The sequence below is a fragment of the Clarias gariepinus genome, chromosome 15 (genome assembly GCF_024256425.1).
Source record: "Clarias gariepinus isolate MV-2021 ecotype Netherlands chromosome 15, CGAR_prim_01v2, whole genome shotgun sequence".
Classification (NCBI taxonomy): Eukaryota; Metazoa; Chordata; class Actinopteri; order Siluriformes; family Clariidae; genus Clarias; species Clarias gariepinus.
The window spans coordinates 10,525,719-10,550,747 of NC_071114.1; the positions used below are offsets into that span (position 1 = coordinate 10,525,719).

General features: G+C 37.3%; 3 protein-coding genes across 5 annotated transcripts; 2 read left to right on the forward strand and 1 right to left on the reverse strand.

The window, feature by feature from the left end:
• Nucleotides 1-2,842: 2,842 nt before the first annotated feature.
• On the reverse strand, nucleotides 2,843-13,910 carry klhl26 (kelch-like family member 26). 3 transcript variants are annotated; one of them, XM_053513385.1, is made up of 4 exons: nucleotides 13,161-13,910; nucleotides 9,075-9,260; nucleotides 7,053-8,656; nucleotides 2,843-6,664 (listed from the first exon to the last, which is right to left on the reverse strand). In XM_053513385.1, the coding sequence occupies exons 1-3, from the start codon at nucleotides 13,208-13,210 to the stop codon at nucleotides 7,075-7,077; spliced, it is 1,818 nt and encodes a 605-aa protein (XP_053369360.1). In that variant the 5' UTR covers nucleotides 13,211-13,910; the 3' UTR covers nucleotides 2,843-6,664; nucleotides 7,053-7,074. The 3 variants fall into 3 exon arrangements, with proteins under 3 accessions (XP_053369360.1, XP_053369359.1, XP_053369361.1); XM_053513384.1 differs by having other exon boundaries at nucleotides 2,843-8,656; XM_053513386.1 differs by lacking the exon at nucleotides 13,161-13,910 and adding an exon at nucleotides 10,753-10,823 and having other exon boundaries at nucleotides 2,843-8,656.
• A 109-nt stretch (nucleotides 13,911-14,019) lies between these two features.
• On the forward strand, nucleotides 14,020-19,506 carry ddx49 (DEAD (Asp-Glu-Ala-Asp) box polypeptide 49). Its single transcript, XM_053513387.1, has 13 exons — nucleotides 14,020-14,289; nucleotides 14,378-14,501; nucleotides 14,635-14,720; nucleotides 15,542-15,663; nucleotides 15,772-15,959; nucleotides 16,620-16,760; nucleotides 17,933-18,008; nucleotides 18,094-18,170; nucleotides 18,265-18,362; nucleotides 18,448-18,522; nucleotides 18,764-18,852; nucleotides 18,945-19,016; nucleotides 19,227-19,506. The coding sequence occupies exons 1-13, from the start codon at nucleotides 14,175-14,177 to the stop codon at nucleotides 19,395-19,397; spliced, it is 1,434 nt and encodes a 477-aa protein (XP_053369362.1). The 5' UTR covers nucleotides 14,020-14,174; the 3' UTR covers nucleotides 19,398-19,506.
• Nucleotides 19,507-19,650: 144 nt separating this feature from the next.
• On the forward strand, nucleotides 19,651-24,587 carry lsm4 (LSM4 homolog, U6 small nuclear RNA and mRNA degradation associated). The gene is made up of 5 exons (XM_053512554.1): nucleotides 19,651-19,800; nucleotides 21,193-21,234; nucleotides 22,204-22,302; nucleotides 22,412-22,595; nucleotides 24,053-24,587. Exons 1-5 carry the CDS (start codon nucleotides 19,798-19,800, stop codon nucleotides 24,151-24,153), a joined length of 429 nt encoding a protein of 142 aa, XP_053368529.1. The 5' UTR covers nucleotides 19,651-19,797; the 3' UTR covers nucleotides 24,154-24,587.
• The last annotated feature ends 442 nt before the right edge of the window (nucleotides 24,588-25,029 follow it).

A 25,029-nucleotide genomic window follows, 5' to 3' on the forward strand; every position in this document is an offset into this window, starting at 1 on the left:
TAAGAGGACCTCGGACACAATGCACAGGAAGAACATGCAAACTCCACACACACACACATAGTGACACACACACACACACACACACACACACACACATATATATATATATATATATATATACATATATATATATATATACATATATATATATATATATATATATATATATATATATATATAATTAATAAAAAAGAGACTTCCTGAAATTTGGAATGAATAGAACTGTGTTTGCCAAGTTGTCAGAAGACTTCTTACCCTGATGATGCCACTGTCATGCATGGCTGGAATTTTTGCGGGCAAAACTGGCTTTGTTCTTTGTAACAGTTCTCAATCACAGAAACACTAGGCAAACATGTGTATCTGTGAGTTCACACAACCAGAAGTGGGTAGATAGCTGGTTCTCCTTAATAAATTTCCTTTACAATTATAGCCGGTCCATTTCATGCTCTTTCTTAACTTTTGGCTTTCCTTCAATTGTGAAATCATGTTGCAAATGTTTGAAATAAGCACAATGAAAAGTTTATTAGTTAGTGAGTACACCCATCCAGTTATCTCGTATTTTCCTAACTTTTGTTCACTTAATATATTGTAATATCTAAGTCTCATCCTGTTGGAATTCTGTATTCTGTCCTTCATCCTAGGACTCCGTCTTCTGGCTTGTGTTCACAGAAAACCGCTTTCCTTTTAAATTTCTTTTAAATTATTCACAACTGTTTGTGACTGGGGTTTCCAGTGAAATCACTTTATGCCTTATAAGGAAATGCAGCTGAGCTAAGATGACAGTGCTGAGCTAATTTCTAGGCCACAAAAATGTAAACAGATCCGTGAAATTAGCTAAATTCACTGCATAGTTCATACTCAAGTTCATCAACACCACATAATCTACAGTTATATTTTAAGTTATAGAATTATTACAGGTCTAGAAATACTTTCTGATGTTACATTTAAATTGCTCTTACAGAGGAGCAGCAAAGGGGCATTCAAGTCAAACTGGGACTTTTGATTGAATAACAGAACAAAGGTGAGTGTAAAACTCTCTTTATTCCTCTATATAATCATCTGCTACACTATTGCACTTATTTCAGTGCTTCACCAGTGCTTGGATACTATCACTTGTAGAAAGTTTTCTCATTATGTTGGCGCTGTGCTTAATGGACAGAACATTCCTTTAACACATTGCAGATAAGCAATCTTCTGTTCTGGTTGAAGACAGAATGCTCTCTCCATACCCAATGTGCACTCACCCTTCGGAAATGCGGGTGTTTCTGAATAACGGTGTGTACAGTTCCCACCAACAGATGCATCTCTTCAGCAAGTTGATGATACGCTCTGCAAATTATAATTGGTTTTATGCTTAAATCTTGGTTTAACCTGAACATCCCTCATATACACTTATTAGATATGCAGGAAAGTCAGACTTGTTTGCTGGATTTGATCGGACTGCCTGCTTCGCCCCTGAAACACTGACCTCCCAGGAACTCCTTTAATAGCCCAAATATGTGGAAATGGCACAGCACTGCATAGGGGAGTCATCACTATATGGGGGACATTCCAATAACTCTTAGGTGTTGGTGACAAGTTACAGCAGCAAGAAAAAGTATGTGAACCTTTTGGAATTTCATGGTTTTCTGCATCGATTTGTCTAAAAATGCGATCTGATTATCAAGTCAAGGGTATTAACAAATATAAGGTGCCCAAAATAATAACAATAATAATAAGTGAACCCTTGAAATTAATAAGTTGGATTGTTGGCTACATACCATCCAAAAAAGCAACTTAAATAGACTGTCCTATAATCATGTACATTAGTAAAAGCTGAGCCATTTTGCTCCCATCAATCTGAAATATATTAAAAGTAATAAAATAATTATGATTAGATTAGATAGGAGCACTCCAAGAGAATTCTAAGAAGCTTTGTGAATACACTCTCTTAGAATTCTCTTAGAGAGCTCCTATCTTAGCTTAAAAAGTCCTAGCTGGGAGTCCTAAACTAAAAGTGATTTAGGAAACTTCTCAGAGCTACTCTGAGTAAGGACAGTACAAAAACCTTTATCTTAGTGAGAAGGGGTGGTTGACCCCGTTGCTAGGGATGATGCAGCAATGAGGACTGTGGACTGTGATTGGTTAATAAAAAATAAACTCTGACCTGTAAAGGTCTTGAAATGCACTTTTTGTGAAAATAGAATATATGATAATAGAAAAGACAGTGAAATCAAAATGTTTGCACATAAAGAAATTGTATAAGCATGACTACAGGCTACTTTATGCAAAGTTTCTGTTATAGGATAAATATCTTAAAGATAATTAAACAGCCAAATGTATACTACATTTAAGTTATTACATTTATTTATCATAATGATTTTATTACTTTTAATATATTTCAGATTGATGGGAGCAAAATGGCTCAGCCATTACTAATTTAAATGATTATAGGACAGTCTATTTAAGTTGCTTTTTTGGATGGTACTGTATGTAGCCAACAATTACTTTACTAAGATTTAGTCCTAAATTTAAAGAGGAAATTCTAAGAAAATATCATAATTCTAAGAATTTTCTTAGAATTTCATCACTAGGAGCAACTTTTAGGCTTAAGAAGCTTTGTGAATACGGGCCCAGATGTTTAACTGCGGCTAGGAATTTCATCATTGTACTTTTCTTGATGTCTTCTGTAAATGTCAATCGGTTAAATGCCTCCGTTCAAGAAAAATGTCATCAACAAGTCCCAGTTTGACTTGAACGCCACTTGCTTAACACTATTTCCTAACAACTTTTTTGCTGGTCACCGGTTTGAAATTTGTGAAGGCTGGTATGTTGTACACACAAAGATAGGAGGTAAGGCACACATTTTTACATGTCTTGTTTTATTAAACGAATAACGTAATTAGCAGAACTGGTACAGCAACCTGGAACTAAAATACAAATGATCTCAAAAGAAATAAAGAGAGCGGTTGTAAGAACAGACATAGGTGATCTTTCACGGCAAATGACACGACATTATTACAGACCACAAAGCGTAAAAAAAAAAACATGCTAATTACGTTCATTCTGAACACAGCAATACAGGGGGGAAAAGTATAACACCCATGCATTTATCTACATTCCCCTGCAATTTCATTAAAAACAATACTTGCTCGATATGGGAAGTATTCCAAGGAAGAATTGGAAAAGCCTGAGATGTGGATCAAGACAAATGTTAAAAGATTACAGTAGCATAATATCAGGAGATACATTCGACAACCACTTTATTAGGAACATAAGTACAGATGGACCTTCATGCAATGATCCAAATCAGTCAATCATGTGGCATAAAAGTTATGCAGAAACAGGTTAAGAGCTCCCAGTAACGTTCACGTCAACCATCAGATTGTGAATAAAGTGTGACTTTGGTGGCATGGTTGGTGTTGGAGTATTTCAGGAACTGTTGTTCTCTTTGGATACACAGGTACACCAGTCCCGTTACACATCATAAACAACCTTCAGTGAAGGAACGATTCTATAAACGATCTATAAAGAATGATTATTTATTTATTTATTTTTTAAAGTCATATACCTTTATAGCTCTTCACAACTATGGTGAGCAAAAAAAAGGTATCTTTTGCGCACTTGAACTTGGAAGAAGATGGGATACAACAAGTGCAAATCACATCAGGATCAGTTTTACTGTAAGCTCTTCCCTGCTACTACATGACTGGGCAGGTGTACAGATGTTCCTTTTAAAGTGAATGTGACAATTTGGTGTGATTTGCACATACACCATAGAGAGTACAAGAACATCTTGTGCCTAAACAGACAGATACACATTTACAAACAGATGGATTTAATTGATCCATAAGATAAAATGCAAATGCATTGTACAAAAAAAAAAAGATTAATGCAATAAATAGAAGTGATTTGGATTAAACTTTAAAATCTAAACATGATATTTAAATTCTTGCAGGAAGTTGTGATGTGATGCTTCAATAAAAAAAAAGCATTAGCACCTTGATTCATGGGTTTTTGTTCATCTTACAAATCAAGTTGTAATGAAACAGGTTTGAAACTGTACTATATTCAACTAATAATTCAAAACAACCCAATGGATTCACTCATGATTACATCGAATCCAGCGAACAAGATCCACTTTTCTGCAAATCTAGTAAGCGCATCTACAAGAGGTGTTCAAGTCAAACCGAGACCTATTGATAAAATTTCTCTTGAATGACGGTTTCCCCCCGAGCGAGTGCATTTTGGGTAGAGAGAGAGCACTCTGCCTTTGACCAGCACAGAACATTGCTAATCTCAAGTGCTTTAAGGGGAATGTTTTGACACAGAAGGCCAATATGTCCAATAATGTCTCTGACATACTTTGAAAAGTTTCTACTTTTATGGTGTCTAAGCACTAGTGAAATGCTGGAGTGTTTCCTCTTATAACCGTGTTCAGTTATTCTGCATAGTAAAAAGTCCTGGTTTGACCTGAACACCCTTTGTAATTTATATTAACAGATATAAATTAACAAAAGGATAACATTTTGCTGCTTGCACTATTTGAATATGTCTAGAGCATCACTACGGTACATGACCTAAAATACAACTCATGCAATACCAAACTAGAAGAAAGAAACCAAGAATAAAAATCTTGCTCCTTATATTGCATTTGTCTCAGACATTTTTTCTACCTTAAATCAGTCTATAGGATTACCTTCAAACTTTTTTGTGCAACGTATGTAAATCTTGTGTCCTAAGAAGATCCTGAGCCAGTTGTTTAACATTAGTTTTGTCAAAAGTCATGATGGAAAAATAAGCAGTTGATGATCACGACTTGTGCTTTTGTACAAATTTAAGCATGTGCCTTATTAGATAGAAATTGTACAGAAGAAACACGACACTACAAAATACTCCACTGCAACAGCCAGTTGTTTCTGCAGTAATTAAGACTGTGGTGATTATTATACATTCAAATAAAGAGAGAAACAACAAGCTGATTCGGCCTTACTCGAGCCTCACACACTTATTTATTCAAATAATTTATTCATAGGTTGAGACATTCTGTTAATCCATTATGCTCCTCCATCAATATATAACATCACAGTGAAAGTACGAAACGCGGTCGGCACTTGGATTTCGTACCGCTGTCTTCAGTTCGTCAGGTATAAAGTGCATTACGGTAATGAACCTGGTGTGCTTATTGACTTTGTAAGAGATCACAAAAGACTGTGGAGGAGAAACGGCTAATTATGTAATCGCACCGAGGAACTGGATGTTCCCGAAGGATGAATTAAAATGCCATGGATTTAGAATCGTATTGTGCTTAGTACATTTAGATATCAAATAAAATATGGACATCATTTCTTTTTAGATCAGTGCAAATCTAATTTGAAGGGACGTATTTAAAATTTAATACACAAAACCCTCCTCAAAACTTTGCAAAGTAGATTAATGATTAAAAAAAAAAAAAAAAAAAACACAGACTATGCTGTTACAGAAGGTGCTTGGATTCCTGCAGCACAGTAATCACTTCTCATTCTGCTGGAGAATCTGGATAAATCATTTGTCAAGTCCCATCATTAAGAAAGTATTTAGAAGAAGCTGCATGGTGTACTTCGGCTGTCAGTACAGTAGAAATCGACTCTCTGATGTCTTGCAAGCCCTTAAGCCGGTGGTATACTTTAAACAGGAAAAGATGTTTCAAAGCAAAGAGATATTTCGAGTGAGAACGTTTGAACGTGTTCAGGCTGGAAAACATAAAGAAAGCCCCTGGAATTTATATTTGAAACTTCCCTGCTTGTGATTGGTCAGACAGTTGTTGGCATCAGTGCAGACAGGAATGAGATGATGTCTGATTTCAAATTAAATTTTGTGCTTGTATTTGTAGAAACAGTAGCATGAGCTACAATCTCCCTTCATTTTTCAATTATACAGAGTAAATCAACATCTGCTGCATCTGTACATCTTTCAACACCACCACTGCTGTTCTTTGTTTGTTTAAAAAAATATACAATGTTCCCACCATATTGACAACTCTTAAAATCTAATGTCGTGATAAGTACAGCAAGTCCCCTACATATGAACATTCGCATGTTTGCACATGTTCAATCGCGAAAGTGCCAAGTAATAAGGATGGAGATATACAGTAATAATTGAGAAAATGGCACGAGGTGAAAAGGTGGCAGATTTTGCTCAAATTTTTAACATGAATCGTTCGACCATCAGCCTTATTCTAAAGAATACTGTACTGTATTGTACTGTATATAGCTAATTGTGTTAGAATCCTAGTGCCTAGACAATGTTTGTTAGACTTACGAACAAATTGGACTTACAAACAACCTCTCGGAACGGATGTTGGGGACTGTACTTAGATGGAAATACACCCAGGACAGGATGCCAGTCCATATCAAGGCACCATGCACACAAATTTACACACTCATTCAGACCTAGGGGCGATTTAGTGCACATGCAAGCAAGTTTTAATTAATGGGAGGTAACCAGGAAACCTGAAGGAAACCCATATCGACAATCTTGTGATGTGAAGCATAATACTTTCAAATAGTGATGTTGAGTGCTGAATTAAACAAGGGACAGTGTATTTTGTGCTACAAGCATGGTGCAAAAAACATTATGATGTACCAGCCATCTTGTGACATCATACAACTACACTTCCTAGGGTAGTTGGGCGTAGTTGGGTCATCTGTAAATAAGCAAATCAAGATCAGGGATCAACAACAAATTTGGGAACTGACTTAATAAGCATTTCACATACAGTACTGTGAAAAGTCTTGAGCCACCTCTCAAATTTAATTATGTTGATTAAATTAAAGCAATGGGATCGAGTGTTTTACTGTGACAGGCTGCAAAGTGCTGAAAAATACAATTTAAAAGATAGGTTGTTTATGTAGTAACCTCAGCTTACATCGTACTTACATCAGCACCAATTAAACTAGAATCCGGATATCAGCTCTCTCTCTTAACAAGTTTATATAATTAAACAGATGCCCACAATATGCAAATATTTGAAGGAAAAGGTTTTTAAACCAAACAAAATGAATGAAAATCCTTCATGCCAGCTCAGCTCACACCTTCTCCAGCTACGGAAGTCAGTCACCTCTGCGTGGCAGTCTGCGGCAGTATTATAGGTGTACAAGCAATCCCAGCGAAAGATTCTGGAAAGTGCAGATCCCTCTCCCACTCGTCCATCTCTGTGTTGTAGACTTGGACGATGCTTGTAACGTTATTCAGATGCCAGTTGTATCCCCCGACAACGTAAATCTTTTTATCCAGTAAGCAACAGCCTGCTTCGGACTGGCCTGCGCGCATCGGACTAACAGTCGTCCACTGATCTGTCTCCGGATTGTAATATTCCACTGCTAGAACGTCGAAGCAGCGGTCCACATGGTCCATTCTCCCTCCAAGAGCATAGACACGCTCGTTTACACTGATCATGGCATGCAGCACTCGTGGCTCGTTCATTGGGCATTTGAAGTCCCACTGGTCTGTGCCTGGATCGTAGCAATGGAGAGACTTTTTATCCTCAACGGAAACCCCATATCCGCCCGAGATATAAAGTTTATCTCCGCATGTTGCGCCTGCGTGTCCCCATATCCTTCTCTTAAGCGAATCCACGTAAGTCCATTCGTTTTTCTTGGGGCAGTAACATTCAACGGAAGAAAGGCTGCCGGATCTGTTGCGCCCCCCGGTGGCATACAACCGTCCTTGCAGTACATTGAGCTGGAACTGGATGCGGCTCTCCTGCATCGGCCTGATGCGCAACCACTGGTTGAGATGGGGGTCGTATCGGAAACAGATGTCCACGGCGCCTTCACCGCTGCGGTATTGCAGATGCTGCCCACCGACCACGTAAACGAAATTATCGAGAACGGAAACACAGGCGTGGCTGCAGCCCGTCTCCATGTCGGTCAGCTCCTTGAACTGTCTGGCTGTGCTATCTGCCAGGCAGTACACTTTTGCACTCACTGTACGGTCATTGTCAGTGTAAGGCGTGCCCCCGAAAGCAATAAGCGAAACAACGTCTGACCGAATGACGGTGCGAGGGGACTGCATCTCGTGCTGGCGGAAAGGAAGTATCTGATAATTAAAGGCCTCCAGCAGGTACTGCCGGCACAACACATCCTCCACCATGATGTCCACAGTCTGCACGCGGTCCACCAGCTCAGAGGAGCGCATGAGCGGAAAGCGGACGTGCCGCAGCACCTCGTTCGCTGCAGGACGGCGCGAGTCATCGTGCCGAAGCCACCGGATGGCCGCATGAAACAAATCAATCTCGGTACATCCCTTCAGCTTGTTGCTCTGGAGGAAAAACACGAGGCGCTCCAGGGGGATATGCAGGAAATCCTCCTCTTCGGCAATCTGAGGGAAGTGGCGGAACGTGAACGCGTCCACCGATTCTTTTAGAGACGACAAGCTGAAGATGGCAGCCATCTGACCGATGTTTAAACAAGTCTCGACGCTCATGGCCGACTTCAGGAACTCTTCACAGAGCTCCACCACCGGCACCATTTGAAGGAAGACGGCTGCCCCGAGCACATCCTGGATGCAGTCGAGGTCGAGCGTGACCTCGGAGCTATAGGCGAAATCGATGATGTGCTTAAGGCCACGTGCTGACAAGCCCTGAAGCTCGATCGTAGCCTGGTTTGACTCCTTCATCCCACCAGTGAACATGGCTCTAAAAAAAACAATTAGGAGAACATGAATCATTGTTTTAGAATTAATACAAAGTTGTACTGCCATAAAAACTTGATATCTGTATAATTTCATGACTCCAACCATTAGCAGAGGAAGTACTCGAGGATTTTGATAGAAACATCCTGTTTCAGCAAACTTTAAATGCTGCACAAACATCACAACCCTTGTTATAATACCCAAGTTCATGCACTCTAAAATTGATTCATCAACATTTTTTATTGGATCATTCCCAATAAGCTTCTTACCGCAGAAAGCCGGTATGGCTTTGAGCCACATTACCTTAATTATTGATTAAAGCATATTACATTCCAGGAAAGAAGATCAAATTCCCCCTGCTGTTGAGTTACTATCACTCAGAAAATACCCATTTTAAATGTCTATTTCAAAAGAATCCTCACCTAAAGTAGTTGCTGCAGGATGCCAGCACTGCTTTGTGAACCCTGAAGCATTCGTTGTTGACGGTGAGTTCTACATCCAGTAACTGGCCTTGGTCTCGCAGAGCAGAGAGTCCCCTCAGAAGTGAGCTACTGTGACTAGGAGCTGAGAAGGTGCAGCGGAGGGTGCTGTTCTTATTGTTAGCCATGCTGCAAAAAGAGAAGAATCGGTTTACGTCTTCTGTCTCTTACCGCACATGACTCGCGGTCTCTGGCGAGGTAATCCATCAAACTCAAGAACACACACAACATGGCAATGTACGTGACCGGGGCTTCTCGCTGCTCTGTTTTGTGCCGACTCCCCAGCAACAGGCTCTCCAGTTTCTAAGCGCCGACCAACGTGACACCTGCAACTGCGTTTTCTTTTTAATTATTCAGCAAACGGAGATTAGGTATAGTTTTTTTTATGACTTTTTCTGGATGACCATCAAAACATTGCATTTTCATTAGAACAAAGATGAGTGAAAAGCCAGATTATGATGAAAACAGGATGATTCATTGGGTGCATGAAGAGTCTGGAGACTAAGAGGCACAATATGATAAAAACGTTGTGTACCAGACAAAAGTTGGACGTATACACCATATAAAAGGTTAAAACACCGGCAAGGAAAAAACAGGCACCAATCCGATACGGTACTCATTTCTTTAGACTAAACTGCTTAAGTTTATGGTTTTAACCATGTGATACTATTAGGAACTGTGACTGTTACATCAAGCACAAGGCGGCATGAATGGCCATCATATAAATCTATTTGCAGGCATGAAGCAGTAAAGCAAGGGTGCAGTGAAACTCTTAAATATGAGAGCAGTTCAGTTCTGCGAGCACCGAGTCACATCTGCTTCTATCACATTTCTAATTCTAATGTTATCCTCTCATTTTTATGAAATATATTCTTTTAACACCATATTGTCTTAAACAAAGCACACAGTGCAAGGATTTAATTGCTAACAGCATCCCAGATAAACAGGGTTAAAATTTAATTTTCCACACTGACTGATTTTATTTATAATGGATATAAACCAGTCGATTGGCCAGTGACCAGAACTGGCTGGTTTTCAGTTTGATTGACCATGACCGGTGATCGTCTGATTCTGTACCGAGCACAGAAGCTTCTGAGTACCACAACAGAAACACATTCAAAAATCGCGCACGTTAAAAGCCTCCAATCTGCCCTCAAACCAACTCATTACACAAGCCTTAAAACACTGTGAGTGCTAATTAGTCGAAAATCGCATGCTATAGAAGCCACTCAACCCGTGTGCTTATTGTTAAGTTGAGTTTTGAGACATTAGAGCAGGCCCTCTCAAAATCCAGACTCGGTACAAGTCAATCCAGACCTGGCCCACAACTCAAATTAGCACTGCAATAAAACAATACAATGACTAAGACCAGAAAGTCCCAGAAATGCAACATAGTGGATCCCAAACGCCTGTAAACACCAACAAGGCAAGGAAGACAATGTAATGAAGTGTATGTTTCCTACTTGGCATACAGGGAAACTACACTTAAGCAAAAAAAATATAGCATAACGTAAGTTACTGTTTCTCTTCCGTATTGTGCCATATAGTAATTAAACATTAAATAATTCAGACCTAGGTGATAATCAGTCCTTCATATAATTAAATAGCTGTATTATCATACCATCAGTGTTCCTGAGATGACCAGCAGCCGATGCCGATGGCATTTTTCCACTAGGTTTGAATCTATTTTCTCTCAGACAAAATACAAGTACTGAGTAACTGTTTCAATAGTAATGTTTGATTTATTTTTAAAATTATAATAATATACACTTACCCAAAGGATTATTAGGAACACCATACTAATACGGTGTTTGACCCCCTTTCGCCTTCAGAACTGCCTTAATTCTACATGGCATTGATTCAACAAGGTGCTGAAAGCATTCTTTAGAAATGTTGGCCCATATTGATAGGATAGCATCTTGCAGTTGATGGAGATTTGTGGGATGCACATCCAGGGCACGAAGCCCCCATTCCACCACATCCCAAAGATGCTCTATTGGGTTGAGATCTGGTGACTGTAGGGGCCATTTTAGTACAGTGAACTCATTGTCATGTTCAAGAAACCAATTTGAAATGATTCAAGCTTTGTGATATGGTGCATTATCCTACATGGTGGTCATGAAGGGATGGACATGGTCAGAAACAATGCTCAGGTAGCCCGTGGCATTTAAAGGATGCCCAATTGGCACTAAGGGGCCTAAAGTGTGCCAAGAAAACATCCCCCACACCATTACACCACCACCACCAGCCTGCACAGTGGTAACAAGGCATGATGGATCCATGTTCTCATTCTGTTTACGCCAAATTCTGACTCTACCATTTGAATGTCTCAACAGAAATTGAGACTCATCAGACCAGGCAACACTTTTTTGGACAAACTGTCCAATTTTGGTGAGCTCGTGCAAACTGTAGCCTCTTTTTCCTATTTGTAGTGAAGATGAGTGGTACCCGGTGGGGTCTTCTGCGGTTGTAGCCCATCCGCCTCAAGATTGTGCGTGTTGTGGCTTCACAAATGCTTTGCGGCATACCTCGGTTGTAACGAGTGGTTATTTCAGTCAAAGTTGCTCTTCTGTCAGCTTGAATCAGTCGACCCATTCTCCTCTGACCTCTAGCATCAACAAGGCATTTTCGCCGTATACTGGATGTTTTTCCCTTTTCACTCCATTCTTTGTAAACCCTAGAAATGGTTGTGCGTGAAAATCCCAGTAACTGAGCAGATTGTGAAATACTCAGATCTGGCACCAACAACCATGCCACGCTCAAAATTGCTTAAATCACCTTTTCTTCCCATTCTGACATTCAGTTTGGAGTTCAGGAGATTGGCTTGACCAGGACCACACCCCTAAATGCATTGAAGCAACTGCCATGTGATTGGTTGATTAGATAATTGCATTAATTGAGAAATTGAACAGGTGTTCCTAATAATCCTTTAGGTACACACTGCAGTAGTATATATACAAACACATACATACACTGTATATATTATTATATTATATTATAGTTTTATATTATATAAATCTATTCTTTGGCAAGCGAAACATGCTTTTATGATGCCGGCATGTGACTAATTTGTTAAGCTTGTTTAGAAATAATAATTTTGGCGGATGACCGAGATATGTGCTGCTCAGTTTGTACTGTTTAAATGCTGCCCTTAGTTTTTAAATGAGAAACCTAATATAACTATTATTATAACTATTATAAAGAATGGACTACATTTATATACAGTACTGAAAACCTTTTTAAAAAGTTTGAAGTTGTAAAAAAATCTGGGAATATTTAATGTTGAATCAGGATATTTATAAAATCATGATACTTATAGAATCGAAATATTAATCGAATCGGCACAGAGGTATCATGATAATATCGTATCAGGAGGTCCCTGGTGATTCCCATCCCCACTGTTAAGTGATTATGTATTTTTAGCATTGATATAGAGTTAACTGAGGATGAATCCAGGAATAATGCTTCCTTCAAGTGCTTCTGCGATTGATTAGGTTTTCGGGTGGCTGATTTATTTTCGAGTTTTCTTAATGTTTCCCTGTGTTGTAAGAAACCAAGGTAGTTTGATATAAGATTCCAACAATTAAGTCACGAGCAAACTCGTCGAAAATATCAGTTGTAATTACACTTAATTAAATGGATGTTTGTTTTAAACTTTAATTTCCCATAAATCCGAGTGCACTTGAAGGCAGCGTAAGCATAGGACTCTTACAGTTCTTTCCCCAGACACTGCTCAAATTTAGTTTAACTTCAACCTGCTGTGTTTTTAAATGATCTAAATCAGTGATTTAACTTATGAGTATCGTTTTTTTTTTAATGCGGAAAATACGTAATAATTAAAAGTCTACGTGACGTAAAACAGGTGCCATACTGTACATGTTAGAGCAATGACATTACAGCTTCATGGCACAGCTTGTCTGGACTCTGTTACTCGGTTTCTCTCGGTCCATTTGGACAAAGACAATATTATTATTATTTTTTACATTTATATATAATTATGTGTATAAAGTTATAGGGATGCACCGTTACCTGCTCTGTGATCGACTCGCAGAGAGTTCCCCACCATCCAACTCCGCCATGTTTGAGCTCGATTAATGACATCATGCAGAGACTAAACACTCTCTCAGCGCACAGGAACCGAACGTCATGGCAACCGAGTGTAAAGGCAAATTGATGGTAAATAAAGAAGCAGGATTCAGAGACAATCAGATGCAGAATCTTTTACACTTCAGGTCCACCATGACTGCAAGCTTGAAGCCTGATAGACCTGAATCTATCTAACTTATTAAAATATACTGCAGAATTAAAATCGGAACAAAGTCAATTACGGATCACAAGCCACTTGTTTGGTTTGGTTTGTCTTGCGCTCTCTCTCTCTCTCTCTCTCTCTCTCTCTGTCTGTCTCTCCGCTACGTAATGTGATAAAGTTTTGGGAGTGTTCACGTCGCCTCGACTCTGCGCAGAATCCCACATAACGGTACACATAAATCTGGTTCCACTGCGAATTTAATTGTATTATTTTTTCTTACATCTAAATATAATATATATATTTATATATTTATATTAGGCAAACGCTTTGCGATTTACTCTTATATTAATTATACTTGCCGAAAACACTATTACCATTTTGACATGTCCCGCCTCCCGTTTTATTATTGGCCCACAGCGCGCAGCAAACGCATTCAGTGATTGGTCCGTACAAACGTATAGCAAATCCGAAAATAATCATGAAAAATATTAGATTTATCTAGATATCGCCAAAAACAAAGGACTGAGTCTCTATCAATAACATTTGTTGATTAAATTAATTTATATATCATTTAATGTACAACAAACTAAGTGTTATTGAGTCATTCGCTTATCACGGTCACGGGTTTATGACGTAGAATTGAGGCGCCTCAGTGAATCCTCCACGAGGATTGTTTTTGTATTACAGCGCTTGTGTATCTCAGGCAGGGCTATTGGTATTATTAATGGGTTTATGCTTTGTAACATTCACCATAATTGTCTAGTGCGTTCTGATCATTATTAAGCTAAATCAAAATGGCAACTTTTGCGTCTCTTGGCCTGTCCGAGTGGCTGGTTGATCAGTGTAAACAGATGGGAATCACCCGACCGACCCAGGTGCAAGAACATTGCATGCCTGCTATTTTGGAAGGTATGTTTTTGGTCTTTAAGTTACACATGTGTGAATTGTTATATAATTTAGGTTTTTCATTTATCAGTTAATTTGTTTTTAAACGAAGGCCGTGACTGTATGGGCTGTGCGAAAACTGGAAGCGGAAAAACAGCAGCGTTTGTGCTGCCGGTGCTGCAGAAGTTGTCCGAGGATCCTTACGGCATCTTCTGCTTGGTGTTAACGCCTACAAGGTAGACTTCATTATTCACGTAGCTTAAAAAAAATAATAAAAACGATTTAATGGTTTAAATATAGTATATACAATAATTAAATAATCACCAAATACAGTTTTATTGTTTTGTTATTATTTTCTTGATTTTTTAGGGAACTGGCTTATCAGATAGCAGAACAGTTCCGGGCGTTGGGAAAGCCTCTGGGACTGAGAGACTGTATCATTGTTGGAGGAATGGGTAAGGTTAAGAATTAAACTTAAACACGGTGAACTCACTCACTCATTTTTTATACCACTTTATCCTGTATATTGGCTTATGGGGACCCTGTCACAGGAGACAAGGTGGGATACACCCTGGACATAGTGCCAATGCATTGCAGAGCACACACACACACACACACACACACACACACACACACACACAGACAGACAGACACACACAGACAGACAGACTCATGCGCTCTTTCACATATGATGGGCAATTTGGAAATAGTGATTAGCCTAATCTGCTTGTTTTTGGCCTGTGGAGACAAACCAGAGTACCTGGATTAAACTCTCCAAGCACGGGGAGAATAGGTGGAGAAAAGTTCTAACCACTAAGACACAGTGCCAGCCAAACACAGTTAATATAGCGTGAAACAAAACCGATTTAGACATTAATAGACGTCAAGACACTTGTGTGCATGCTATTTATGCAATACGGGAACTCCTTGCTTTCTTAAATTAGAATTTGATTTGTCACATACACAGTCATAGACAGTATGATATAAAGTGAAATGCTTATTTGACTGCTGATTACCTAAAAATTCAAAAAGAAAATTTCATTATGAAAGAAGAGAATTTTACAAATTAGAAATATAGAAAAATATGGAGGGAAAAAAGCTGTAAAAAGACTTTTAAATATACATTATGTACAAATAAAAACATAAAATATATAGGCGTTGAATTGGAATGTAGAGACCAATGTGCAGGATAATGTGCAAGGTAGCAGTTCAAAGTTTCTCACATTCGTTTTGTATGAGAGCTGGTAAAGTAGGTTGTGCTTTTGTTTTTTAACAGACATGGTGACTCAGGGTCTGGAGCTTTCCAGAAAGCCACACGTCGTCGTCGCCACCCCTGGGAGATTAGCAGATCACATTCGCAGTTCGGGCACGTTTGATATGAAGAGACTTCGATTCTTAGTAAGTCAAAATCGTCTCACAGACATTCTTATGCGGGCACTTTAATTAAGTATCTGAAAGGACTCAAGCAGAACTGGAATGTTGGTATGAATTTGGTTTTCTCACTAGATCATGGATGAAGCAGATCGTTTGCTGGAGCAAGGCTGCACAGACTTCACTAAGGATCTGGAGGTTATTCTCAGCATTGTACCGGCGAAACGGCAAACGCTGCTTTTCAGTGCAACGCTGACGGATACGCTGCAGGAGCTTAAGAGCATTGCTATGAACAAGCCATTCTTTTGGGAGCACAAATCCGAGTAAGGACGCATCATCTCAATGCACTTGTTAAAAACATTTTTTTTTTTTTTAGTAAATGCCCATATGAAACCAGTGTGCTAGTTAAACCAGCTTACTGGCATTGGCGGCTTAGTGGTATGCCTCTTTAATGCTTTTGGAAGGCCTGTGTTTGATTTTTTAGCCAATGCCCAAACCCTGCCACTAGGTTGCAGCGCGAGTGCCTCTTTGACAGACGCTCTTATCCAGAGCGACTTACATTTTTATCTCATTATACGTCTGAGCAGTTGAAGGTTAAGGGCCTTGCTCAAGGGCCCAACAGTGGCAACTTGGTGGTTATGGATTTTGAACCTGGGATCTTCTGAACCGTAGTCCAATGCCTTAACCACTGAGCTACCCCTGGCCTCCTTCAATAGCCTTATCACTATTGCACTATTGCAAAGAAAACCTGTTAAGCATTATTTTAATGCATGTTTTAATTTGTATGTATGGCCAAAGGTTTGTGGACACTTAAGAATCGCACCCATATGTGGTTGGAAGCACACAATTGTATATCATGTGTTTGTTGGCTGTAGATTTCCCTTCAGTGGAACAAAGAATCCTAACCTGTTGCACATGTAACCATGGAGTAAAGTGAAATCGTGGTACATTCTCACGCAGTAATTTCTTCCTCCTGTCTCCAGAGTGCGAACAGTAGAAGAGCTAGATCAGCGATACATCCTTACACCTGAGAAAGTCAAAGATGCCTACCTGGTGAACATTATCCAAAAATTTCAAGACGAACACGACGACTGGTCGATCATGATTTTTACCAACACTTGCAAGTAAGACTTTAATAGTATTAATGATGTTAATAAAGGGTGAACAATGTTTTTGTAGTCAGAAATTATAAATAATTTGTGATTTTAAGATAAGTCTTAGATCATTGATCATTTAGTACAGAATATGCTGTTCAGCTGAAAAAAAATTCAAGTCACAGAACAAGTCAAAATCAGGGAAGGAAGCATTAGGCATTTGTTTGGCTGGACTTAAAAATCGGCTTTAAGAGGCTTGGAAGATTAGGGAGAATGAGACTCGCAGTCAGGGGAACTGTAACCTACTGGATTACAACTGCCTTTTTTTTTTACCTTATTATAGCTATGTTTAAACACAATAAACTATTACAAAAAATTAATCTAGTCATATCCAGCGTCCACCATAAATGTCCCTGTGGAAACTGTTAGTATAGAAATAATTAACAAATTAGAACACACATTAATATAACCCTGAGAGTCGCCTTTCTGTGTAATCTACTGTCTGAGCTGCTGTCAAGGAAAATGAATCTGTACTCTCTCTCACCAGTGTTGAGAACAGCAATGCAGTACATCACAGAATATGCACATGATTTCATATTGTGTATGAAACGCGATAAACTAGTAAATGTGCTGTTGACAGTACGAAAACAAGTAAACAAGTAATTAAAGGTGCGATGGTCGATATGTTCTTACTAGTACAACTAATGTGGAGATGTTACATAGAAATTATAAATTTAGTAGTTTAAAGTGGACATGGTCATTTTTAGACATACAGATGGGTCTCCAGTGTGTGTGTGTACAAACGTAAATCTTGCGGTAGGGTAATATTCCTTGCTTTTTTTCTTTTTTTTCTTTTGTTTTTTTGTTTTCATTATCATTTTGGTTTAAACAAGCTAATTACATTTTCCCCTTTTGTGACCTTGTATAAGAAGAGCTGCACCTTCCCCGTTGTTGCTTAGCTTAGGAGGAGTAAAATAAAGGGTTCGAAAAAAAAAAAAGCATTATCTGAGGGGTGTTTCAGCTGGAGACACGTTTAGGTAGACCTTAAAAGACCTGCGTTAACTTGTTAAAGAAAGGGAAAAAAAAGCAGTGTGTTTAAATCTGTAATTAGTTAAAATCAAAACTTATTCTCTTTAACTCCACCAAATTGTATCTAATGCACCATTAACAAGCTAATAGTTTTCATTTTCTTTCCTTCTTAGGAATTGTCAAATACTCACAATGATGCTGCGTGAGTTCAAATTTCCTGCCATTGCCTTGCATTCCATGATGAAACAGGTATGTGTGTATGATCCATCCAAACTGTGTTTTTCAGAATTCCTTCCCTTGTGTTTCAATATTATTGTTTCTTTATGTATTTTAGAGACAACGGTTTGCAAACCTTGCGAAGTTCAAGTCCAATATCTTCAAGATCCTTATAGCAACGGATGTAGCAGCCAGGTAACATGACCGCTGTCGACAAGACCACAGACATACTATTTATTCATACCTTATTTTGTTAAATTAATTAATCATTTTTATTATTTCTCAATAGGGGTTTGGATATACCTACAGTGCAGGTTGTCATCAACCATAATACCCCAGGATTGCCAAAAATCTACATTCACAGAGTGGGCAGAACTGCACGTGCAGGTATCTTTTCTTCACACACACTCCATGACTTTACTTTAGCTGTTTTTCATTCACACCTGTTTAACTTCCCGGTTTTGTATTTCAGGAAGAAATGGTGTTTCCATTACACTGGTCACACAGTATGACATTCATTTAGTCAACGCTATTGAGGAGCAGATTCGTAAGTTCCCAACCAGAGCAAAAGCATTTTGTTCTGACTGAGTAAATCTTACTGTGTGTCTTGGAATCTAATTTGTTTTGTTTTTTTGGGCCAGTGTATATTGCCCACAGTGCTCTTTCACATGTTAAGTCTATTTTTTATAATAGTTTATTAAAGATGCTACATATCCTACGGACAGTTATTTATGTTTTACTGAAGAAGTAGGAAATTATAATAAAACGAAACTATTTTGGTGATTTAGAGGCCAAGCTGAAAGAATATCCAGTTCAAGAGAAAGAAGTGCTAAAGATTCTTACCCAAGTCAACGTGACTAGACGACAGTGCGAGATTGTAAGACTGATCATTCATTTTAATAATTTGTTTTGGAACCTCCAGTCATTACAGGGTTAATATTCAGGGGTATTTTATTTATATTTTTGTAGAAGTTGGAAGCAACAGATTTTGATGAGAAAAAGGAAATCAACAAAAAGAAGCAAATGATTCTTGAAGGAAAGGTACGTGTATATATTTGAAACATTCTTATTCTTATTAGTTGAATCAATTCCTATTTAATGCACAACTGTGTAGAAATACTAAATATATATATATATATATATATATATATATATATATATATATATATATATATATATATATATATATAATATATATATATATATATATATATATATGTATATATAATGATTTTTTTTTTAACACCACAGGACCCTGACTTGGAAGAGAAAAGAAAGAATGAGCTTGCCAAACTAAAAAGAGAAAAAAAGAAATTTAAAGGAAGAATTCAGGAAGCCATACAGAAGAAGAAAGGAAAGATGCTGAAAAAAAGAGCAAAGTCTGATAAAACTCAAAGCCACAGTGTTCCAGGACCCTCCTGAGTTTTTGCATTGTAAATTGACTGTACTACTAGTTTCATGTATGTATATAATAAAGGTAATACATTTTATTTTATGAACTGGAATAAAATCGGATTATTTCAAATAAACACGACTTTTCTGTTAGGTGTGGAAGCATCGCGCGCAAAAAAAAAAAAAATCTTACTCGACAGGACTTTTATTTTTTGACATTCAGGTCGTTGATTATCCCGGAAGTAAATGTAAAGTAAAAAAAAAAAATATCCGGAAGTAAAATATCGACGCAGACCAGTATGTGGTTTGAAGTACGTTTTGGTGTGACGAGAATTTGGAAAGAAGTCAACATTACCAGCTAAATCAAATAAATATAAAGAATAAATAAATATTTAATTGACCGGCTGTGTATTTCCGTACGTAAGCCATTATGGTAAGTAAATGAATTAATTTACGACTTTTTGGAACATTGACCGGGGCAGAAGCGCTGCTAACAACGCGCGCTTAGCTGGTTACCGGTGACGATGGAGGGGAAACGGCGTGTTAGAACTCGAATTAGAGCACAGAATTAGCAATGCATGTAAGTTAATTGTTTAGCTAAGAAAAATATCGAGTTTAAATTACGAACATTAAGCACAGCTGTGGCACTTGAAGGTGCGCGTGCAAATATATATCCGATGCTCTGCCAGTTCGTGCTACCTATCTTTTCCGTAGCGCTTCTTGCGCGTACAAATACCGACAGGTTTGGGAATTTTGTTGAGGCTTGGAAACTGATTCGGTTATTTTGTTAATTATTTCGTGGGTGCATTATTTTATGGCGATATTGTCTATAAGAATATGCCCCCCTAAATTCTACATTGAATGTTTTTTTTCTAGCTGAAGTACCCGTTCATGAAAGGAAAATACATTGTAGAAATTGTTAAAATAAAAAGCTGCATAGCGTAAATGTAATCAGTGATTTATTATTTCAGGTTGAAGCCTGCAACACAGATAAAACTCCTTAATTTTTCCTAACTGTAATTTCACAAAATTGTGTGGTTTGACATTATGAGGGCCCAAGCACTATGGAAACATCTCTATGACGTCATAGTCTGTGAAGGGCCCTCTTGTTTTTCCAAGGATTTTTCTTTCAGCATCTTGCGGTTTTGGGGGTCTTAACATGCTTAGTCAGGAAAGTCAGCGCACATGAGCGGCTGACTCCTGGGTATTGGGGACCTTCACAGGAAATTTTGCTACATAGCCTATACACCTTCTTTTTTTTTTTTTTTTAAGTGGTTTACACCATTTAAATATTGTACTTTTGGTTAAGAGTCTCATCACTGTCCTATGCTTGAAGTTTTCTGTAAATGTTGCTTGTACACCTTCAAAGATTTGCTCTTAAGTCCTTGTTTAACTTGAATGTCTTTTAAAACTTAATAAGTAAACAAACAAAATGCCGGATTTGATTAAAAAAGAATTAAATTGATTATTGACACACACAGCGACTGCAATTTAAACTACAATATGTAACAAATAAATGTACTATTTTGTATTTAAAAGTGTTTAGATAAATAGATAGAACTTTGTCATTGCATAGTACAGATCCTCAACAATGAAATGCAGTATAGCATCTACCAACCTCTACAAAAATTCCTTACTGTGCATATACTACTCATAAAAAATTGCACAGGTCCATACGACAATGTGTGTGATTAATTGCCAAGCACTTAGGTTCTTCTAACCTTCAGTCTGATTCAACTTTAATTTAAATAAGACATAATTGATTATTTACTGATTAAAGATGAATGTCGGGCTTAGAATGTTTTTTTTATTTATTTCTTTACAGCTTCCACTGTCTCTACTGAAAACAGCACAGAACCACCCTATGGTAAGGACAGAAAGGACCATCATGTGTTTTCACAGTATAACGTAAATAGAGTTGGTCACATTATTATAAACATTTAATTTTAAAGTTTGACTATATATTATTGAAGCCATGGGTCTTTTTTTATTTTTTCCAGAAAAAAACATCAGGTCTTAATTGACATTATCTTGGTGAATCCTATTAAATATAAAATTAAATTAGTTAATTTAATTAATCAGGTTAATTAGTATTAGTTCTTTTGGTCAGGTTTGCATATTTTGTGGGTGTACAATTATTGACTTTAGCCCAGCTGGTTGTTTTAGTACAATTCTCCAGTCCCAAAAGGAAAATGGGCCTTCATTTACGTCTAGAGATAGGGGAAAAAATCTATACTTTATGAATTGTGCGTCCTTTGTGTGTGTGTGTTATTTATTTATTTATTTATTTATTTCTGTAAAATAGCTATTAACACATTTTCGTTGCATGTGCCAGAAGTAAACTATTTGCTATGTTTGTTTAAAAATAATAATTAATGATGATTAGTAAAAATTATTGTATTGTTTAAAAGGGTGGACATAATATCGAATGGTGATTTTTATAGAATCATATTACTTGTAGAATCACAATTTCTAGGTATCATGATAACATCGTATCGACTGGTGACCTGTGATTCCCATTCTTTTTCCATTTCCTTTTTTATAGCCGTGTCCATCATGTCAATCTCTTAAGCTGTCCCTGTTTCTAACCACAACCCAACTGTTAATTGATTATTTTGGTTGTTTAGCTGGTCTTCAGTCTTGTAGTAAAGATATCATGTTTAAAAACCTACTTTGCCTGATGCACTCAGGACTGACGTATTATGCAAATATGTGGTAATTCGTACGTCAAATTACCTCCAGGGTAAGCTGTCATCTCATAGGAGTTGTTCAGATAAGGGGAGAAAAGGCAGAGGCAGTAAGACAATGTGTTACTAATGACTGTGACCATTTCCAGCTGGTGGAGCTGAAGAATGGGGAGACGTACAACGGTCATCTGGTCAGCTGTGACAACTGGATGAACATTAATTTAAGAGAAGTCATCTGTACCTCCAGGGTAAATAATCTGCTCAGTATGCTTATACAGTAATATCAGATAAAAGAGCTATTTGTTTAGCTTGAAGATCCGTCTTAGGGTTGAAGGATGATGCAGTGTGTTTTTGCAGGATGGAGATAAGTTCTGGAGGATGCCCGAATGCTACATCCGAGGAAGCACCATCAAATACCTGCGGATCCCTGACGAAATCATCGACATGGTGAAAGAGGAAGTTGTGTCCAAGGGCCGTGGCCGGGGTGGCATGCAGCAAAATAAACAGCAGGGAAAAGGCAGAGGAGGCGGAGCCGGCCGGGGTAAGACACAGCTTGTTAAATTAAAGAAGAATATTTTTGCATTGCAGTAGAGAAAGCAACAAGATGGACCAGTTTTTAGATGAAAAAACAAACAAACAAAAACATAATATAGGCTCCTGGGATTTTCATGTAAATAGAAAGGAAGCAAGTGCACACATAGGTACTAGAAAAACTTATGTCCTTCAGCACGCTCAGTAAAACTAAATAGCTCTTTTACTTACAGTACTGTGCAAAAGTCTTGGGAACATACAAATAATTCATAAAAGAAACATCTAAGGTCTATAAAAGTAATAAATAAAACTCAATATTTGGTGTGATATATTATTTCCTTGAATAATCAGTATTGTTAGATATAAATCTTTGCAGTTTTATAAGTAAAACAGCTGCAAGGTTTTTTTGAGCATGCTGAAGAATATGCCAGAGCTTTTCTGGTAACTTAGTTATACTTGCTCTTTTCTATTTTCATGCAAAACTCAGGACCTATATTAGTCTAATAATTTAGATATGATAAACATATATAACGGCATTTCTACTAAAGGTAATTTGGTGCATTTGGACAGTACTGTGTATTTTCCCACTTATCTTGTTTGGCAGAAATGTGGGTGAGAAAAGTATGAAAATGGGTGGATAATGTTCCAAACATATGCACTTTTTATTTGCATTTAATTTATTTTGTCTTGTACAGATAGGTTTTTATATTTCTTATATACTTTATATTTCTTACATATTTATAAATTCTTTATATTTTTTTTTACTTTCTTATAGTTTAGCTATTTATTTCTTGTTGTCGTATAAGCATTTCACTGCATATTGTACTGTGTATGACTGTGTATGTGAAATTTGATTTTATTTGATTGGCTAAGAAAACTCTCTTTATTAAAGGGGCTTCATTTAAAGGCACAGACACCGTAACAGCATGCTTAGAAAAGTGGTGACAAAAAAAAATAAATCAAATCGTCAGAATGCAGGATCTGTGTCGTATTTCAGCTGAAAAAAAAAATCTGAAACATTTTGAATAATTATTTTAACTTGTAAAAAAAGGAGCATGTGGCCTTTAAGAGAGACAAGTCAAAGGAAATTGACTTTCAAGACATGATTTAGTTTTTTCTGAGTTTTTTATTCACAGAAGCTTCTTTTTCTTTTTTGTTGTAAAGCGAGAGATATAATTGCTAGAGAGAGCTAGAGAGGAAATGACTGTTATCAGCTGCTGTAACTAAACTGATACCTGTACCTGGTTAAAAAGCTAAACATCTTTTTATTAATAAATTGCTTTTTTTTTATATATAAGTGGCCCAAAACACTTTGGGTGCTTTATTATTTGGAAATGTTTTTTTTTTTAATCTAACAGCACCTCCTGACATTTTTTTTATTTTTTATTTGCACACTGGTGTTCATGTTGCATCATCACAATAAAACCTGATCACAGCATTTTGGTGAATAATAATTCTTTTCATCAGGTGTGTTTGGTGGCAGGGGAAGAGGGAACACAGGTGCTGGCCGTGGACAGCCACAAGACAAAAAGCCTGGAAAACCACAGGGCGTCAAAAACCAGCACTGAAGACAAACACCATACCTCCTTTATTATTTTTCTTTCGTCATTTTCTGCTTCTCACCAGATTTATAACATGACACGTAATGTAATCCCAACCCACTGACAAATTCTAAAGGGACATTTCCTTTTTTGGTACAGATTGCTATTAAGCATACACTTGTTCTATGTAGTAAATTATCATTCTGTTTATAAAAAAAAGAAAGAAAAAAATACATGATCCTTTTTCAATTTCATAATTGATCAAAATATTCTGATCATTAAAAGATATCATGAGGTTTGAGTTGTTAAACATTTCATTCATAAAATGGCATCTGTTTTATCTCAATGGTAAAATGATCTTTTTTTTCCTTTAGTCCTTATTTTTTTCTGGTTTTGCTGCCTGATTTATTTTTAGTGCTGTAAATGATATGCAGTAGCCTTAATAAATACTTTTTTGTTAACCTGTTTTTATTACTTTTCTTAATAGAAAAAAGGATTGAATAAAAACACTGGAATTAAACTTGCTTGATTTCTCCATAAACACAAAGTGACAGAAAAAGCAAGATTTTTTTTTTTCCGGCTGTGTTGTAAAGACAATACAAAAGGTGCACATCTAATGCACTTGACCTCTGGAAGGTGACATTTATGGATGAAAGAAGTGAGGCAGAGACCAAACATTGTCTATTTTTGTCTGTATGATGTATAGAGAGGCAGATAATCACGATAAGAGATTAAGCAGGCAGTCTGATCATGACTCTGGTGTACTAAGAAAACATTTTACCTTGATGTTGTCTAAGCTCTGGGGAAATGCTTGGATAAATGCATTAGTGTATCGGGATTATATAAAGAAATACACAGTATTTTACAGTTTTTACATAACTTCTATTATTTTGCACAATCAAA

Excerpts from the sequence above, each read along its gene's own strand:
- ddx49 (XM_053513387.1), top strand. The coding sequence starts at position 14,175 with ATGGCAACTTTTGCGTCTCTTGGCCTGTCCGAGTGGCTGGTTGATCAG. Across the intron at positions 14,721-15,541 it reads TATCATTGTTGGAGGAATGG|ACATGGTGACTCAGGGTCTG; the intron begins GTAAGGTTAAGA and ends GTTTTTTAACAG. Across the intron at positions 15,664-15,771 it reads TGAAGAGACTTCGATTCTTA|ATCATGGATGAAGCAGATCG; the intron begins GTAAGTCAAAAT and ends TTTTCTCACTAG.
- klhl26 (XM_053513385.1), bottom strand. The coding sequence starts at position 13,210 with ATGGCGGAGTTGGATGGTGGGGAACTCTCTGCGAGTCGATCACAGAGC. Across the intron at positions 9,261-13,160 it reads GCGAGTCGATCACAGAGCAG|CATGGCTAACAATAAGAACA; the intron begins GTAACGGTGCAT and ends CTCTTTTTGCAG. Across the intron at positions 8,657-9,074 it reads TCCTGCAGCAACTACTTTAG|AGCCATGTTCACTGGTGGGA; the intron begins GTGAGGATTCTT and ends TGTTTTTTTTAG.
- lsm4 (XM_053512554.1), top strand. Across the intron at positions 21,235-22,203 it reads CAGCACAGAACCACCCTATG|CTGGTGGAGCTGAAGAATGG; the intron begins GTAAGGACAGAA and ends GACCATTTCCAG. Across the intron at positions 22,303-22,411 it reads AAGTCATCTGTACCTCCAGG|GATGGAGATAAGTTCTGGAG; the intron begins GTAAATAATCTG and ends GTGTTTTTGCAG.